This window comes from Chrysoperla carnea, chromosome X, assembly GCF_905475395.1.
Source record: "Chrysoperla carnea chromosome X, inChrCarn1.1, whole genome shotgun sequence".
NCBI lineage: Eukaryota > Metazoa > Arthropoda > Insecta > Neuroptera > Chrysopidae > Chrysoperla > Chrysoperla carnea.
The window spans coordinates 10,890,500-10,906,736 of record NC_058342.1 but is presented as its reverse complement, the minus strand read 5'-3'; the positions used below and the strand labels follow the sequence as shown (position 1 = coordinate 10,906,736).

Here is a 16,237-nt window from a genome sequence, read left to right as displayed (position 1 = left end):
CAATTATACCTTTGTCGATCTTCAGGCAGGTTATACGCTCAGCTTCGTTGACAAGATCTTGTAATTTGAGTTTTTGGATCTGTTCTCGTGTTGCGTCATCGACCGCCCTCTCCAACACTATATGTTGGTTGTCCACCTTTGTTAGAAGTTTCTCCAAAATTATCGAGTCTTCTTGTGCTTTGAGTCCGCTTACAAATAATAGTACCTTAAAATCGTCTGGTGTGCATTTTGCTATTTCAAATTTTTCGGCATGTTTATTTATACGGGCCGCAAATTCGCTGAAGTTTTCGTTTTCTTGTTTTGTGAGATTAAAACATTTATGTCGCATTGAAAATTTTGTTTCTTTTTGGCCGAAAAGTTGCTTCAGTGTTTCAACTGTTTCGGACAGCGTACGGTCTTGTGGATTCTTGGGTAATATTGAGTCTGCGTAGCGTTGGTAATGAGGTTGGTGAAACTTTTGCAAAAGGATATGAATTTTTGTCGATTCGTCAAGGCCTTGAGCTTGTGTAGAAAAAATTGATTCATATCGCTTGAAATACGTGTCGAATGTTTGATTATTATCCGGATCGTATTCAAATTGGGCCATTGAGTCGGCCAGGCATTTGACTGTGAATGCAGTTGAATCTTTATGGTCAGGTGTAGTTGTTCGTTCCTGCTGCAACACCAGTTTCATTTCCTGTTGGTGTTGGTTTTGCATTTGCTGCATTTGGTTTTGCATGGCTTGCAATTGTAGCTGAGTTTGCTGTTGCAATGCGGTCATAAGTTGTTCGAGCTGATGTGCGTCCATTTCACGAAAGTGATACCATGCGTGGTTTCGAAAAATAATCCTCGTCGCCAATGTTGTATTTCAGAAGTTAGACCGATGGTTAGCGTGAGCTAAGTGTCGTGTTCGGAAGTTTGGATCCGTGGTTAGCAGGAGCTAAGTAAATACAATATTATAAATTGATTTAATAATTAATTTCTATATACTTGTATTTAATAGTTTGACAGCTTGCTACAATATATGAATATAATTAATTAAAGTTCTTACCTAAGTAAATACAATATTATAAATTGATTTAATAATTAATTTCTATATACTTGTATTTAATAGTTTGACAGCTTGCTACAATATGAAGTTAGCAGGTTGTCAATGTAAGATGTACGGTAAACAGAGATGGGCATGTTTATACGATTATATGTGATGGGCAGTTTACCACAATTATTATGAATATTAGCCTTGCAGCTTAGCTTTCGCTAGCATCACTTCTTAATGTCATGTGATCGCTCTTAAAAATTTTAAGAGTACTGCCAGAGCTTCTGTCTTTTAAAATCTCCTTTGCTGCTGAAATATTATTAAGCTATTTACAGCGTTTCAAGAGCACATTTAAAAAAATCAACGATGTCTTCATTTGTTTTAGTGTTTATTACTTCCGCTATGTTTTCTTTAATGATAGACTTCTTGTTAGCCATGTGGTTTTTAAACTGGTTTTCTTGGCTAATCTTCTCGAAAAGCTTAGAAGCTGCCATTTCATTGTCCTTGTTATCAGACATCTGCCTATTAAGCAATGTTTAACGTAGACTATTTGATTATGTTTTATTTCGCTTAATTAATATTTGACCCTTTTCTGAACTGTTTGTTTGTTTATTCCGATATTCGCGGCTACGCGGAAAATCTTATTATTATTATTATTATTATTAATATTCTTTTAAAAAAATTTTACATTCTTTCCCACGCTCTCTTTTATCATTCTTTTTCCTCAGTTTCTCTTCTTATTGATTTTTTTTTTCGGTGTATCTGTGTATATAGTACATTTTCTTTTTTTTTTTTTTGTCTTCCTTTGTTTTGTGTCAATCTAGATGGTGCGTAAGGATAAGATTTAACTGATTCTGGTGAAAAAATTTCAGCGCTTGTCGATGATTTTGGCAAAATTGTTTCATGATTTGCAATATCTGCATTTTCACATATTGTAGGATTTAATGGAAGAACCGCCGGGAGTTCCCTTGCAATATAGGACTGACTACCGTTGTAAGGTTGTCGTCTTCAGGCGTAGGATATTTCGAACAGCAGCAGTGTTATGGTTAGTATCGCTTATCAGATTTGTGTCATTTGGATTAGGCTGGTCTGTTACGTAAGAAAGTGAAAATCAATGTCATTGAATAGATTGCGGGTTAATGGGCAAATGTCAGTTTTTCTAACTCCAGCCTGAATATTGGCCGGAGTGGGAGTTAATGGCGTAGAATTGGCGACAATACTAGGTATATCATAAAATGTTTTACCGGTGTGGTTTCGCATCCAGAAGTCACGCTGGGTATTTATAGCTTTTTTTGAACGATCCATATACTGATCGATCTAGGGGTTGTAACCTATGCTAACAGTGCGATGGAAAATACAGTAATATGATTCCGTTCTCTTTGCAGAAATCCAAAACATCAATATGAATATGAAATGCATGATTACGAAGCACAATGAATACTTTATGGACAGTAGAAAAGTCGGTGTGTTTTTAAAATGTCTTAAAAAATAACAAAAAAAAGTCATTTTTCATTCAGCCCGAAGGATTTGCTGTTCCCACTGCACCTAATTTTTCATCCCTTATAAAATGGTCCTGATATCGAAAATTTTCGTATACATTTTATCAATAGCATTGATTTCCCAGCCAGAATCAATTAACAAATGTACATTACAATCAAAAATATGGCCAGCAACAATTAATAATTTTCTTCTATTTGCGATTCTTTTTTCCGAGAATATTCTATTTTTGCGAGAGCTTGTTAAAAAGTATAATCGAATTTTATTATTTTGTCATTCGATTTTACTTTTGAATTTTCTTTTTGAAACATATATTTTTATTTTGTTTAGCTGGATTACAATTTTTTTTTTAATTTTTATTTGGTTAGATTAGATTTGTGAAATTTTTATAAAATTTTGTTCGGTCCAATCATGATTTGAATGTTACCATAAAAAGTTTGAATTTCTACCAGAAAAAGACAACGAATGTTAATAAGTTAAACTATTATTAAATTAATGTCATCTAATGCCTTTTGACACTCATAATGACAGGTATTTTCGATTTATTTTGCCACCTTTCATCCTTTGGTCGTGACGATCGATTTAGAGTATCATTGTTTCAATTAAAATGGCGATTATTTGAAGTTCCATTTATGTTTTGATCAGGATTGTTATTATTATTATTATTTGGAATTTATTCTATAATTTTGATTAGTACGATTTTTGGTAATTATACTAGTTATTATCGAATAATTGCGATTCCCATAATTTTTATAATTTTGATTTCTGTAATTATTTGTATTATTGAAGATGTAGATCCAAAACTGCTTTTGTGTAATATTCGATAAATAAATCAGTGTCTTTTAATTTACTTCTTGCTTTAAACATCCTATTTCTTATTTTATGTGAATTGAAAGTGATTAATACGCCAGCATAATTATATTTGCACAATCCTTTGTTGCACTTCATCCAAATCATTGCTAGAAACTTTAATTTAGATAAATAAGAGAAAACATGTAACTTGCGCCCATCTCACACACATAATATTTTACCTTATACGCATAGTCTAAGATCCGTACTAAAATCATCCTTCACCGAACTGCTTACCAGATAAAAATGATGTTTTAGAGAACAAGATAAGTTTGTAAATATGTTTAGATTAGGCAACCCTTTTGGAAATTGTCACTTTTATTTTTAATTAAATTTAAAAAAAATAGATATTCTTAATTTTACCGGAGTGTCTATCAAATAAAATTAACTCCAATGGAAAGTATATAATATACACAATATGCTACACTTCAGTTGCAGACCTTTTTTTTCTCCCTAATACCTGGTTGATGCGTTAAAAAGGCAAATTGATATTATTAATTGCACTCTATGGTTTACCAATCGAAACCAGTCTCAAAATGTAAGCCATTTAATTAGTACGTAGTATAAAATTGCTTGCGTAGTATAAAATTCAGTCGTAAATGCGCATGTAGAAATAAAAATAAAAGATATAAAGAAAATAATAGTAAGTTAAAATAACTTGGTGCTACTAAAGTGAATTTGGTAATGACGGTAATTATTTAATACCGGATTAGTTGAAGGGTAAATTAGCGGAGTACCCAATTTAGCGTGCGTGCTGGTGTTAAACGGACCCAATGTAGAGATAACTAAAGTATTATCCAACCCAATTTTTCCGCGAACTTCACTTCCCATTAGAAGAATCCCGAGCTAATGTAATGTGGTTAGGATAATATATGTAATACATAAATGAATAATTTTAATTAATGTAATTATTATAATAATTTTAACTACATAATATTAATAATATTAACATAATTAAGAATTTGAAACAAATCTAACATTAACAAAGAAGCTAATGTTTGGTATATACATATATTTAATATTTGGAATTATTTTAATGAACGAAGAAAAAGGACCTAAAGGTAAAGGAATTTACAGAAATATGAAATTATCTTACATAATAAAAAAACTAATTATCCTACCTAATAATAATAAAATTAAATACTTTATAAATGACAATGGTATACAATGATGGTGCTGTCTAAATACATGAATAAATTTTCAGCAGATACTAAATTAAGAAACTAAATAAACTTTAAAACCATGTGGTATAACCACATAACAATTATTATTTAAAATCGCAATATTATGTCAGAAGCCGATTGATAATTTCAGTGATAATTTAACACTAATTATTGATTTTAGAAAATATCGAACCTACAACAAATTATATTAAAATTCGAAATTAATAACTTGGTTATGTTGAATATAAAATTAAAAAAATGCGTAACACTTTTTTTTAATAATTGATACGTTTATGTTCCTCCAGCATGTGTCATGAATTCCATAATATCTTAATAGTCTAAGATCCCGCTGCAAAAATCTGCATGTATCTGTTTTTTTGATAAAACTTAATTTTTATGAATGTTAAGTAATAGCAGAACAGATTACGGCAGGGTTGCCTATCAAAATTTGGCCGCAAATATTTTTAATTAAATTTTTTAAAATTGATTTCTGTTGATAAATTGCATGTACATGTTTTTTACGTAAATCCAATGTTATTTAAAAGCAAATGATGGGAGAAATACAAATAAAAAGGGTTGCCAGCTCTCAGTCGGCCGCAACCTGTGGGTTGCCAGGTGTGAACAGGTATATTACTGTTGATTATTTGCACTTACGTGTTTTTCACTTCAATTATATATGAAATTAAAGTTTATTTATTTCTCTATACGATAACACATGGTTGCCTGAAAAATAATGGCCGCAAGTAGGGGTTGCCATCATTTGAATTTATGTCTCCTATTACTGTTGATTATTTGCACTTACGTGTTTTTCACTTCAATTATATATGAAATTAAAGTTTATTTATTTCTCTATACGATAACACATGGTTGCCTGAAAAATAATGGCCGCAAGTAGGGGTTGCCATCATTTGAATTTATGTCTCCTACGCTGGAGGACTGCAAGCTAGAGAATGCGCGCGCCACTTTGGGTAGTAAACAAGGATGCCATATGGCAGATGGGATTTATGTAGACGTTTTCTTTAATATACTTCTTTCGTTTTTCGAGTGAAGAGTTCTATTCTGTCAATTTTTGTGTTGATATATTTTTGCCAAATTAATAATTGTTTTTCAAAATGAAGACGTGTTTTTTGTGCGGCAGTACTGACAATGTCATTGAGTTTAGTGATGATTCATTACAAAAGTGTAAACTAATGCTATTATTCCGCCAAAAAAAACAATTTAAATACAGTGATTTAACCCTAAAAAGTGAAACAGACAAAATAAATGGTTATCACTCACAGTGTTATAAAAAGTTTACGGTTTTAAAACAAAAATATAAGGAAGAATTTTCTAATTTTTGTCAAACGCAAACTGTAAGTAAAACTTTATGTTTATCATACTTTTTTTTCATTTACATTTATATCATGTAATTTACAATGGGATTATTTATAGGAACATTCAGCCACAACTTTTGCTGCTGAGCAGTCGAGTAATGTTAATAATCCAAATGAAATGTTGATCCAAATGGACGTTGATGAAATGGTGGTATACAATGATCTTAGGACTGGAATTTTGAAGGAGGTATGTGATGATTTACAATAAAACGATATAGGTATTTAGGTGCTCCTTTTTCAGATAGTGGTAATATTTCTTTTAGTTCTATAATATTGCTGCAATATTTTAAGTTAAACCTGAAATGTCGCATAAAATTTTGATTCAAAAAATATGTACAGATAGCAGCTGTGCTTCCCATTGCATTTCTATTCATCAATTCATAGGTACTACCATAGATAATAATTATTTATCACTCAACTCACGAGGCAGCGCTTCAATCAATTGACCGCCTTTTTTAAAATACTCAATGCCAAATTCTCAACACAATTGATATTTTTACTTTTTTATGTTTTACTGTTTTAGAACATGTTTGAGTATCACATTTTTATTTGAAATGCTATCAATTAGCGTTTTTCCCAAATCATGTGCTTAAAACAGTAAAACCAAAACATAATTAAACATTTGAAAGAAAAAAACGCTTTTAAAATATAAAATAAATTTATTAAACAACTAATCTTTAACTTTTTTACATTTGCATAAAATTTTATATTTCATAAAATTTTATAAATCGTGATTGCTTTCGAGAATCCTCTATAAGACCTACTTACAATAATAAATTAAATATATGTATTACATAAAGATTTTAACTTACTACTTAAGTGGAGGCTAGGAAAAGCATTTTCCTTTGTATTAGTTCGCAATTTTCCTCTACAAGGTTAGAATTTAATTTCTCCGGCGAAATGTAAATCGCAGGCACGATAGTTTCAAATATTCAATGTACGTTCAACCAATCTCTATCGTCCATTTCTTAAATCGCTGAAAAATTAAGTCTTTCAAGAAGATTTCTTCTCAAGCTAATAATTTTTGTACTTACCTCATAATCTCATAATCCTTAGGAATCGTATGGTAATCTAATCTCGTTTTGTATTTTTCCACAACCTTTCACTCAACATGCAAAAACTATCTTTTAATTTTATATATTTATAATTAATATTTTATAATAATTGACACTATTTGAAAATAACTATTTTATTAGTCTGTCAAATATGACAAGGTAACTATGGTGATGAAACTTTCCCACAAAACAATATTGTAATCAAAGAATTCAGTAGAATTAGCCAAAAAAGTGAAACATCTCTATAGAGCTAGATAATCTTTAAAAAAATCATTAAAACCATTTAATTTTTATTAACGTTGAAGTAAATGAAATAAGTTGATCAACTAATTTACACTTTACCAGCAATAAATATAATTGTATAAATATTAAATTAAAATAATAAACAATTTTATTTCAGGAGTTGCCCTCAACTTCCACTTCGATGAAATCAATGGAGTCAACGAATACTTTAGCAAGCTCTCAATATTTAACGCCGACTAAAAAAGTGCTGTGTATGTTTTGTGAAACAGTGGAGAAAAAAGTTGGCGGACGACGTGTTTATGTTTCATTTCCAAAATCACAACAGACAATAGATGAAATAAAAAAAATTGCAATGATAAATAATGACACACGAATTTTAGATATACTGGAACATTATAAAGAACAAGTAGCATACCATGGAATTTGTTTAACCTCATTTCAAGTAAAAAGAATAAGACAAATTATTGAACAGCCTGAACCTACTGTGTGGCATGATAGTAGGAATTTGTATAAAAAAGCATTTCAATCACTTTCGGTTTTAATCACTACTGAAATAGTGGAAAAAAGGAAGGTCATGTATCTTGCTGACCTTTTTTTTACATACAAAGCACTTTTAATGGAGTATAAACCTGTTCATATGTCCATTGAAGAGTTAAAAAACTATCGAATAGAAGCCTTAGAGCATAAAATTATGAATGTTTTTAGCGACTCCATCACTATCGAAACCTCTTCTGGGCCACAACAGAAAAAAATTGTTTACATGCGTGACATTAATATTTCAGAATTGGCTACCAAAGCTGCACATCTCCAAAATAGAGAAGTCAATAAACTAGAGCATGCCGCTTATGAATTACGTAATTGCATCAAGAGCATTACAGTGAATAAACTTCCTGAAAAATTGACAGCCGATGACGTGATAAAGGGAGAATGTGAGATCCCTGAAAAACTTTTTGACTTTATGTGTAATCTTATTCAGGGGCCAGATATAAGGCGGAAAAGTTGTGAAGACGATTATATCAAAATTAAATCGTTATGTAGTGACATAATTTATATTGCATCAAAAGGAACAATTAAACCATCCAAAAACCTGACACTTGGTCTTGCTATGAAGTCATTAACCAGTTCTCGAAGAGTTGTTTCTATACTAAATAGATATGGCCATAGCATAGGCTACAACTTAGTAGAAGAAATTGAAACTGAAATGACATACACAGCACATGAAAACAACAAAATTATACCAAATGGAATAGACATTGTTGAAGAACGCAGTACACATGTTGCATTCGACAATTTTGATCGTTTTGTCGATACAAGTTCTGGTAAAGATACCCTGCATGACACAGTAGGAATTATCTATCAATTTACTGCAGATGATGAGAATGAAAACTGTGCGGATACGGAAAACGATAATGATGAAAATCTGGACAGATCAAGTACGTCAATTGTTGATGAAAATAGCAGCGAATCTTCATCACGTCCTCGTAAAAGAAGAAGATTTCAAGGAGTTGTCAATGAGATTCGACCATATTACAAACAACCTGCACAAGGTATGACTTTGATTTCCGCCAGTGCCATTGAACAGTTTATTAGTGAATGTAAATATGCTACAAACATTGCAATTGATAAAGACTTAATGTGGATTATTTCATTATCACGTTTCAATTCAACTCCAATGTGGTTGACTTATAATTGCAACCTGTCTTCAGACAATAGTAAAATTCAGACTATTGAATATTTGTCTCCAATTAATGCGTCTCCAACGTCGGACTCTGTTGTTCAGAAAACTCTGGAGATAACAAGTGAGATTGCCAATAACTGTAAACAACAAAATATTATTGTCACGTATGATTTAGCAATAGCTAAAATCGCTTGGCAAATTCAAGAAAAATTAAGACCTAAATTTGATAATATTTTCGTAAATATGGGTGCATTCCACACACAAATTGCATTCTTCAGAGCTCTGGGAAAATACATCGATTCTAGCGGATTGGTTGACATCTTAATTAAAGCAGAAGTACTTGGCGTAGGTTCAACAAACAATTTTATTGACAGCAAACACTTTAATCGTTGCAGACGACTTCATCCGTTGATTTCTGCCGCTTTGCAGATACTGCATTTCAAACAGTATTTATTACAACTAGAAGGTAGTGCTGAAGTGTCTCGTGGAAATTCATCACAAAGTGAAAGTGAACCTGACGCGCTAGATGAAAACTTATTACCAATAGAATTTGATCCAAATACATTTGATGATGATTTATTAGAGTTTATAAACAATTCGTCTAACCATATTTCACCTGATGACAACGAACCAATGATTTTACCGAATTCCTTACAAAAAATAGTTAATGGCTATAAACAATTTTGCTTAATAACTTTATCAGGTGGTCACGGGAAAACAGCTCAATATTTTTTTCAATATACACAATTTGTCAACTTGTTCTTGAGATTTTCGAGAAGTATCCGCTCTAGTGATTATGAACTATATTTGGATTCTATTTTCGACATGTGTGATTTGTTTTTCGCATTAAATCAACCAAATTACGCAAGATATTCGACTTTATATTTAAACAATTTAATGAAATTGAAAATCGAGCAATCACCTCTTCTTTCTGACTTTCGACGTGGAGCTTTTGGTATCAGACGTACAACCGCAAAGTTTGCAAGATCACCTGTAGATTTGTCATTAGAACAGACTATCAACGCTGACGCTGGTAATACATTGACTGGTATTACTCACTTTACGAATTCCATAAGTGCTAGACAAAAATGGGCTCTTAGTCACAGTATGAGGACTAAGATTTTAACAGCAGTCAAAAAAGAAACAGGATTATTGCACGAAGATGATACGTCCCAATGTTTACAACAACATCAAATTAAAAAAGATAAACTCGATTTAAACCAAATAATATCAGTATTTAATAACTCAATAAATCCCTTTAATAAAAATATAGATGAAAATTCGCTGTTCAACATTTCGACTGGCAAAGCAGCATCTCAACCTGTGGCTGACTTTCTTCTTAACATTATATCAATTGGCAAGAAACAAAAAATGGAATTTATATCAGAATGTGTTGAAGAACCTGGGAGATTCGTGAAATCCATTCGTAGAAATAACATTTTAAATTTTGCATCTGACTGCGTTAAAAAAACTCAAAAAAGTAGAGACGGAAGCAAACGCATTCTTCTGAAAATGGAACGAGATGTGTTTGGACGGCTATTAGCAATAGGATTAAAAAAAAAAGTTGATCTTGAATATTGTTTAACCTTTCCTCTTGCACCTGCACCTCCAGCTCTTTTTCAATGTTCTGGTGAAATGTTCAAAACGACGAAGTCTAAATTAGCTGATCACTTGAAATCACAAATAAAGCTAACTAATCCTCCACCAATTGATATAGAAGTGATTGATGGTTTTTACTTTTTACATCTCATTGGATTTTCCTTGCCTCAGATGTTTGGAAAATTAGCTGAGTCTATTTTAATAAAACTTTGCTCAACAAGTGCTCATGAAGTACATATTATTTTTGACAAATATATAGTGCCTTCGATAAAAGATTGCGAACGGGAAAATCGATCAGCGATCAACATTCCATACACTATCAACGGCCCTCTTCAACCTCGACCCAATAATTTTCTCGAAAGCCTCAAAAACCGTTATTTCAAAGAGGCACTCATTAATTTTTTAGCTACTTACTGGGAAAATGATTGTAATGCAACGACATTACTCAATAAAAAAGTCTTCATAACCGTTGAAGAACAGTGTTTCTCTTATAAATCAGATGGAAACTGTGTAATAAAAACAGAAGAAATTGATTTTAATTGTCAACATGAAGAGGCTGACACGAGAATAATGTTTCACATAAGTAAAGTGCCTCCAAACTCAAAAATTTTAGTCAAAGCTAACGATACTGATGTGCTCATCATTTTGTTGGGGAATATTCACAAAGTACCTGATATAGAAATTTGGATGGCTGGAACAACTAAAAAAAATGCAACTAATCAGAGTTGCATAAATTGTACACAATTAGCATTGAAACTGGGTTCAGAATTATGTCGTGCTCTACCAGCATTCCATGCTTTTACTGGTTGTGATTTCACAGCTGCGTTTTATAACAAAGGCAAAGTCAGACCATTTAAATTATTTGCAAAAAATAAAAATTTTCAAACAATTTTTCAAGCACTCACCAATGAAACCGACGTATTTGATGAAGAAAAAATTAGTATCGTGCAAGAATTTACTTCCCTCATATACGGTGTCAAGAAATGCTCGAGTGTAAATGACGCTAGATATCAATTATTTCAAACAAAATATTCGGCAACGAAAAGTACTGAAAAATTTTTAAAAAATGTCACGACCTTTGACTCAAAAATGATTCCACCTTGCTGGCGGTCATTAAAACAAAAAATGTTGAGGACTATTTTTGTCAACTCAATGTGGACGAACGCAACGGATCCATGTTGTGTAAACTTGAATCCTGAAGACTGCGGCTGGAAGTTAATTGAAAATACTTTACAACCAACATGGTTCATTGGTGACCCCACCCCAATGACAGTTGAAGATATTTTATCAGAACCAAATCATAACTTCGAAGACTTCGAGAGTAATTCTTCTGACGAAAACTTCCTTTTAGATAAAATAGATTCAATCTCAGAAGACGAAGAAGAAGATGGTTATGATAATAATAATGATGAAAAAGAAGAAAATGAAAAAGAAGACGAAGAAGAGGACGAAGAGCAAGAAAATTGATATATATATATATAATTTTTCATAACAATTTTTGTGTTGTAAAAGTAATATTATATATTTTTTTAATAAAAGCACCTCATTCTACAATATTTATCAAACTCGATTATTAGAAAAACCTTAATATAATACCTTCATTGACCAATAGTTATAAGTTCGTATTTAATTATATAATACTGTACTTTTAAAAATAATAATTTAGACAAGCTTATTGATATTTAAAACAATATTTAGTAAAGACTCATTCGTTTAAGAGACTAAAGTCTATGAGAATAAAGTGATTAATTATTAAAATGAAACATGGGTTTATCTTAATACAGTTTTCTGTATGGATTTCATTTCCTCAAAAATCATTATTTCACAGATATAAAACTCGAATAAAAATAAATTTTAACTCTGATTCATCATATTTCTCTTCACAACCCAAAGTAACACGCGCATTCCGCCTCTCTTGTTTGCAGTCCTCCAGCGTAGGAGACATAAATTCAAATGATGGCAACCCCTACTTGCGGCCATTATTTTTCAGGCAACCATGTGTTATCGTATAGAGAAATAAATAAACTTTAATTTCATATATAATTGAAGTGAAAAACACGTAAGTGCAAATAATCAACAGTAATAGGAGACATAAATTCAAATGATGGCAACCCCTACTTGCGGCCATTATTTTTCAGGCAACCATGTGTTATCGTATAGAGAAATAAATAAACTTTAATTTCATATATAATTGAAGTGAAAAACACGTAAGTGCAAATAATCAACAGTAATATACCTGTTCACACCTGGCAACCCACAGGTTGCGGCCGACTGAGAGCTGGCAACCCTTTTTATTTGTATTTCTCCCATCATTTGCTTTTAAATAACATTGGATTTACGTAAAAAACATGTACATGCAATTTATCAACAGAAATCAATTTTAAAAAATTTAATTAAAAATATTTGCGGCCAAATTTTGATAGGCAACCCTGCCGTAATCTGTTCTGCTATTACTTAACATTCATAAAAATTAAGTTTTATCAAAAAAACAGATACATGCAGATTTTTGCAGCGGGATCTTAGACTATAAAAACATTTCCCATTTTACTCAAAAAAAAAACTGTTTGTGATCCATATTAATATCGTTTTAAGCAAACGACCATTTTTTATAAGAAAGTAACGGTGTTTTTTGAATCACAAGCCTGCCGTCTATATTAAAAAGTTAGTACTTACAATAAATATATACACGGTTTACTTTGTATTACTTGTCACATCAAATTCATCTCCGACTTGTTAAGATATAAAAAATTTGTTAGGCCTTATCCTAGGTGTGCTGCACAAGTATAAACAAGTGTAATCTATTATTTCATCAAATTGATCTCTACAATATCTTTGTATTGTTGGGAATTTTTCACTCTTTAAAATCCCTTGCCACCCTATGTTCAATGCAAGAACTGACATGCTGTTATTATTCTGTTTCCCCAATTTTTTTTAATGCAGATCAAGCAGGTAAAGTTACAGCTTTTGAGAAAGTCAGCTCATTGGGACCCACTTTTGCACCTTTGTTGCACTTGGCGAAGCAATTGATTTTGGTTCTTTTGTCTTACTTATTTCATTTCCATCATTTATCAATTTTACTCCTTATGCATATAAATTCAGTTCGCTTTTCGTTCCTAGGAATTCACTTAGATCTACAACCTCATTGCTGCTAGCTTTTACGTTTATATTGCTTTTTTACACAATAGAATTAGTTGTTTTTTCAGCTTTTTCAAACATCTCAAGATTTTTTCTACTTTCTCGTTAACACTCAGGGCAAAAGCATTCTCTTTCAAACTGTCAAATTTAACCCCCTTATTGGCACCGTCATGATTTTCCATTATCAAATCAATCATGCTCAATATTGACTTCTCCCATCTAGAATCAGCTGCCATCATTATTATGAATATTAGCCTTGCAGCTTAGCTTTCGCTAGCATCACTTCTTAATGTCATGTGATCGCTCTTAAAAATTTTAAGAGTACTGCCAGAGCTTCTGTCTTTTAAAATCTCCTTTGCTGCTGAAATATTATTAAGCTATTTACAGCGTTTCAAGAGCACATTTAAAAAAATCAACGATGTCTTCATTTGTTTTAGTGTTTATTACTTCCGCTATGTTTTCTTTAATGATAGACTTCTTGTTAGCCATGTGGTTTTTAAACTGGTTTTCTTGGCTAATCTTCTCGAAAAGCTTAGAAGCTGCCATTTCATTGTCCTTGTTATCAGACATCTGCCTATTAAGCAATGTTTAACGTAGACTATTTGATTATGTTTTATTTCGCTTAATTAATATTTGACCCTTTTCTGAACTGTTTGTTTGTTTATTCCGATATTCGCGGCTACGCGGAAAATCTTATTATTATTATTATTATTATTAATATTCTTTTAAAAAAATTTTACATTCTTTCCCACGCTCTCTTTTATCATTCTTTTTCCTCAGTTTCTCTTCTTATTGATTTTTTTTTTCGGTGTATCTGTGTATATAGTACATTTTCTTTTTTTTTTTTTTTGTCTTCCTTTGTTTTGTGTCAATCTAGATGGTGCGTAAGGATAAGATTTAACTGATTCTGGTGAAAAAATTTCAGCGCTTGTCGATGATTTTGGCAAAATTGTTTCATGATTTGCAATATCTGCATTTTCACATATTGTAGGATTTAATGGAAGAACCGCCGGGAGTTCCCTTGCAATATAGGACTGACTACCGTTGTAAGGTTGTCGTCTTCAGGCGTAGGATATTTCGAACAGCAGCAGTGTTATGGTTAGTATCGCTTATCAGATTTGTGTCATTTGGATTAGGCTGGTCTGTTACGTAAGAAAGTGAAAATCAATGTCATTGAATAGATTGCGGGTTAATGGGCAAATGTCAGTTTTTCTAACTCCAGCCTGAATATTGGCCGGAGTGGGAGTTAATGGCGTAGAATTGGCGACAATACTAGGTATATCATGTAGGTTGTAACGAGTATTGTGGATAAAAACGTGGCTTACTATCTTTTTAGAAAAACAAAATGTATGTTAGACGTTTGATAATTTTTATTCAACTCACTGCTAGACGGTTACGGAAAATTACAATTATTTTTACAAGAGTGACATCTGTTACTTAAACTGATTATAGTGACATCTATTACAAAATTATTTAACAAACAATTGGTTGATTATTCAAAATTCAAAACATAAATTAATTTTACTAGATGTTGTAAATAAAAGAAACTTAAATATAAAAACTAACACCCCTTCTCAACATATAGTGAAATTAAATTAACACAAGCCAATTGCTCTTGCATGCTTTTGAAGTTTTGATCCATCTAAAGGTTTGGTTAACATATCTGCAACCATGTTGTCAGTAGGACAATAAACTGCTACAATTTCTTTTTGAGATATATGTTGGTGTACAAATTTGTATTATATGTCGATGTGCTTCACTCGTTGATGACAGACACGATCATTAAGCAATTTAATACACCCCTGGTTATCTTCAAATACTTTGATAGGAGTTTTTATTTTCTGGTCAAAATCCTTTAATATCCGAACTATCCAGATAAGATCACGTAGTGCTTCAGCAAAAGCAATAAATTCAGCTTCAGTCGAAGATAATGATATTGATGTTTGTTTACGGCTCGTCCAATTTATTAGTGCACCATTGAAAACAAAACAATATCCGGTATTTGATTTTCTATCTATCGGGTCTCCAGCCCAATCGGCATCTACATAACAATAAAAAATTTTCATCATTATCATAATTACCTAATTTTAATTTATACGATTTTGTAGCTTTCAAATATTTGAAAACTCTTTTCACTTCGTTCCAGTCGCTTTGTTTTGGGTCGCTTACACGCCTAGCTAATATTGATGTTGCAATAGCGAAGTCTGGTCTTGTATTTGTTGATAAATACAACAACGATCCAATTGCACTTCGATAAACTTCTTGTGATGCGAATGGTTCTTCATTAATTTTTTGTGTTAAATAACCAATATTCATTGGTGTAGTTGAATCCTTGGCATTCTCCAAATTAAATTCATACAATTTGTTTAAAATATAATTTTCTTGATTCATATAAAATATATTATCTTTATCCCTTTCGAATTGTATTCCAAGATAATATTGTAAATTTCCAAGATTTTTAATGATTAATTCAGTATTCATCAATGTTTCAAAATCATCAATAAGTTTTACATCCGTTGATGCTACCACTATGTCATCTACATGGTTTGAAATATAAATGAATTGTTTGTAGATTTTCTTTATATACAAACATAAATCGTTTTTACTTTGTACATAACCATTTTTCTTCA

The 16,237-nt window shown here is 31.5% G+C and overlaps 1 protein-coding gene across 1 annotated transcript; it reads left to right on the top strand.

Moving 5' to 3' along the window:
- Positions 1–11,624: 11,624 nt before the first annotated feature.
- On the top strand, positions 11,625–11,939 carry LOC123302894 (acidic leucine-rich nuclear phosphoprotein 32 family member A-like). Its single transcript, XM_044885988.1, has one exon. The coding sequence runs from the start codon at positions 11,625–11,627 to the stop codon at positions 11,937–11,939; it is 315 nt and encodes a 104-aa protein (XP_044741923.1).
- Positions 11,940–16,237: the final 4,298 nt, after the last annotated feature.

Coding starts and splice junctions, on each gene's coding strand:
- LOC123302894 (XM_044885988.1), top strand. CDS start 11,625: ATGTGGACGAACGCAACGGATCCATGTTGTGTAAACTTGAATCCTGAA.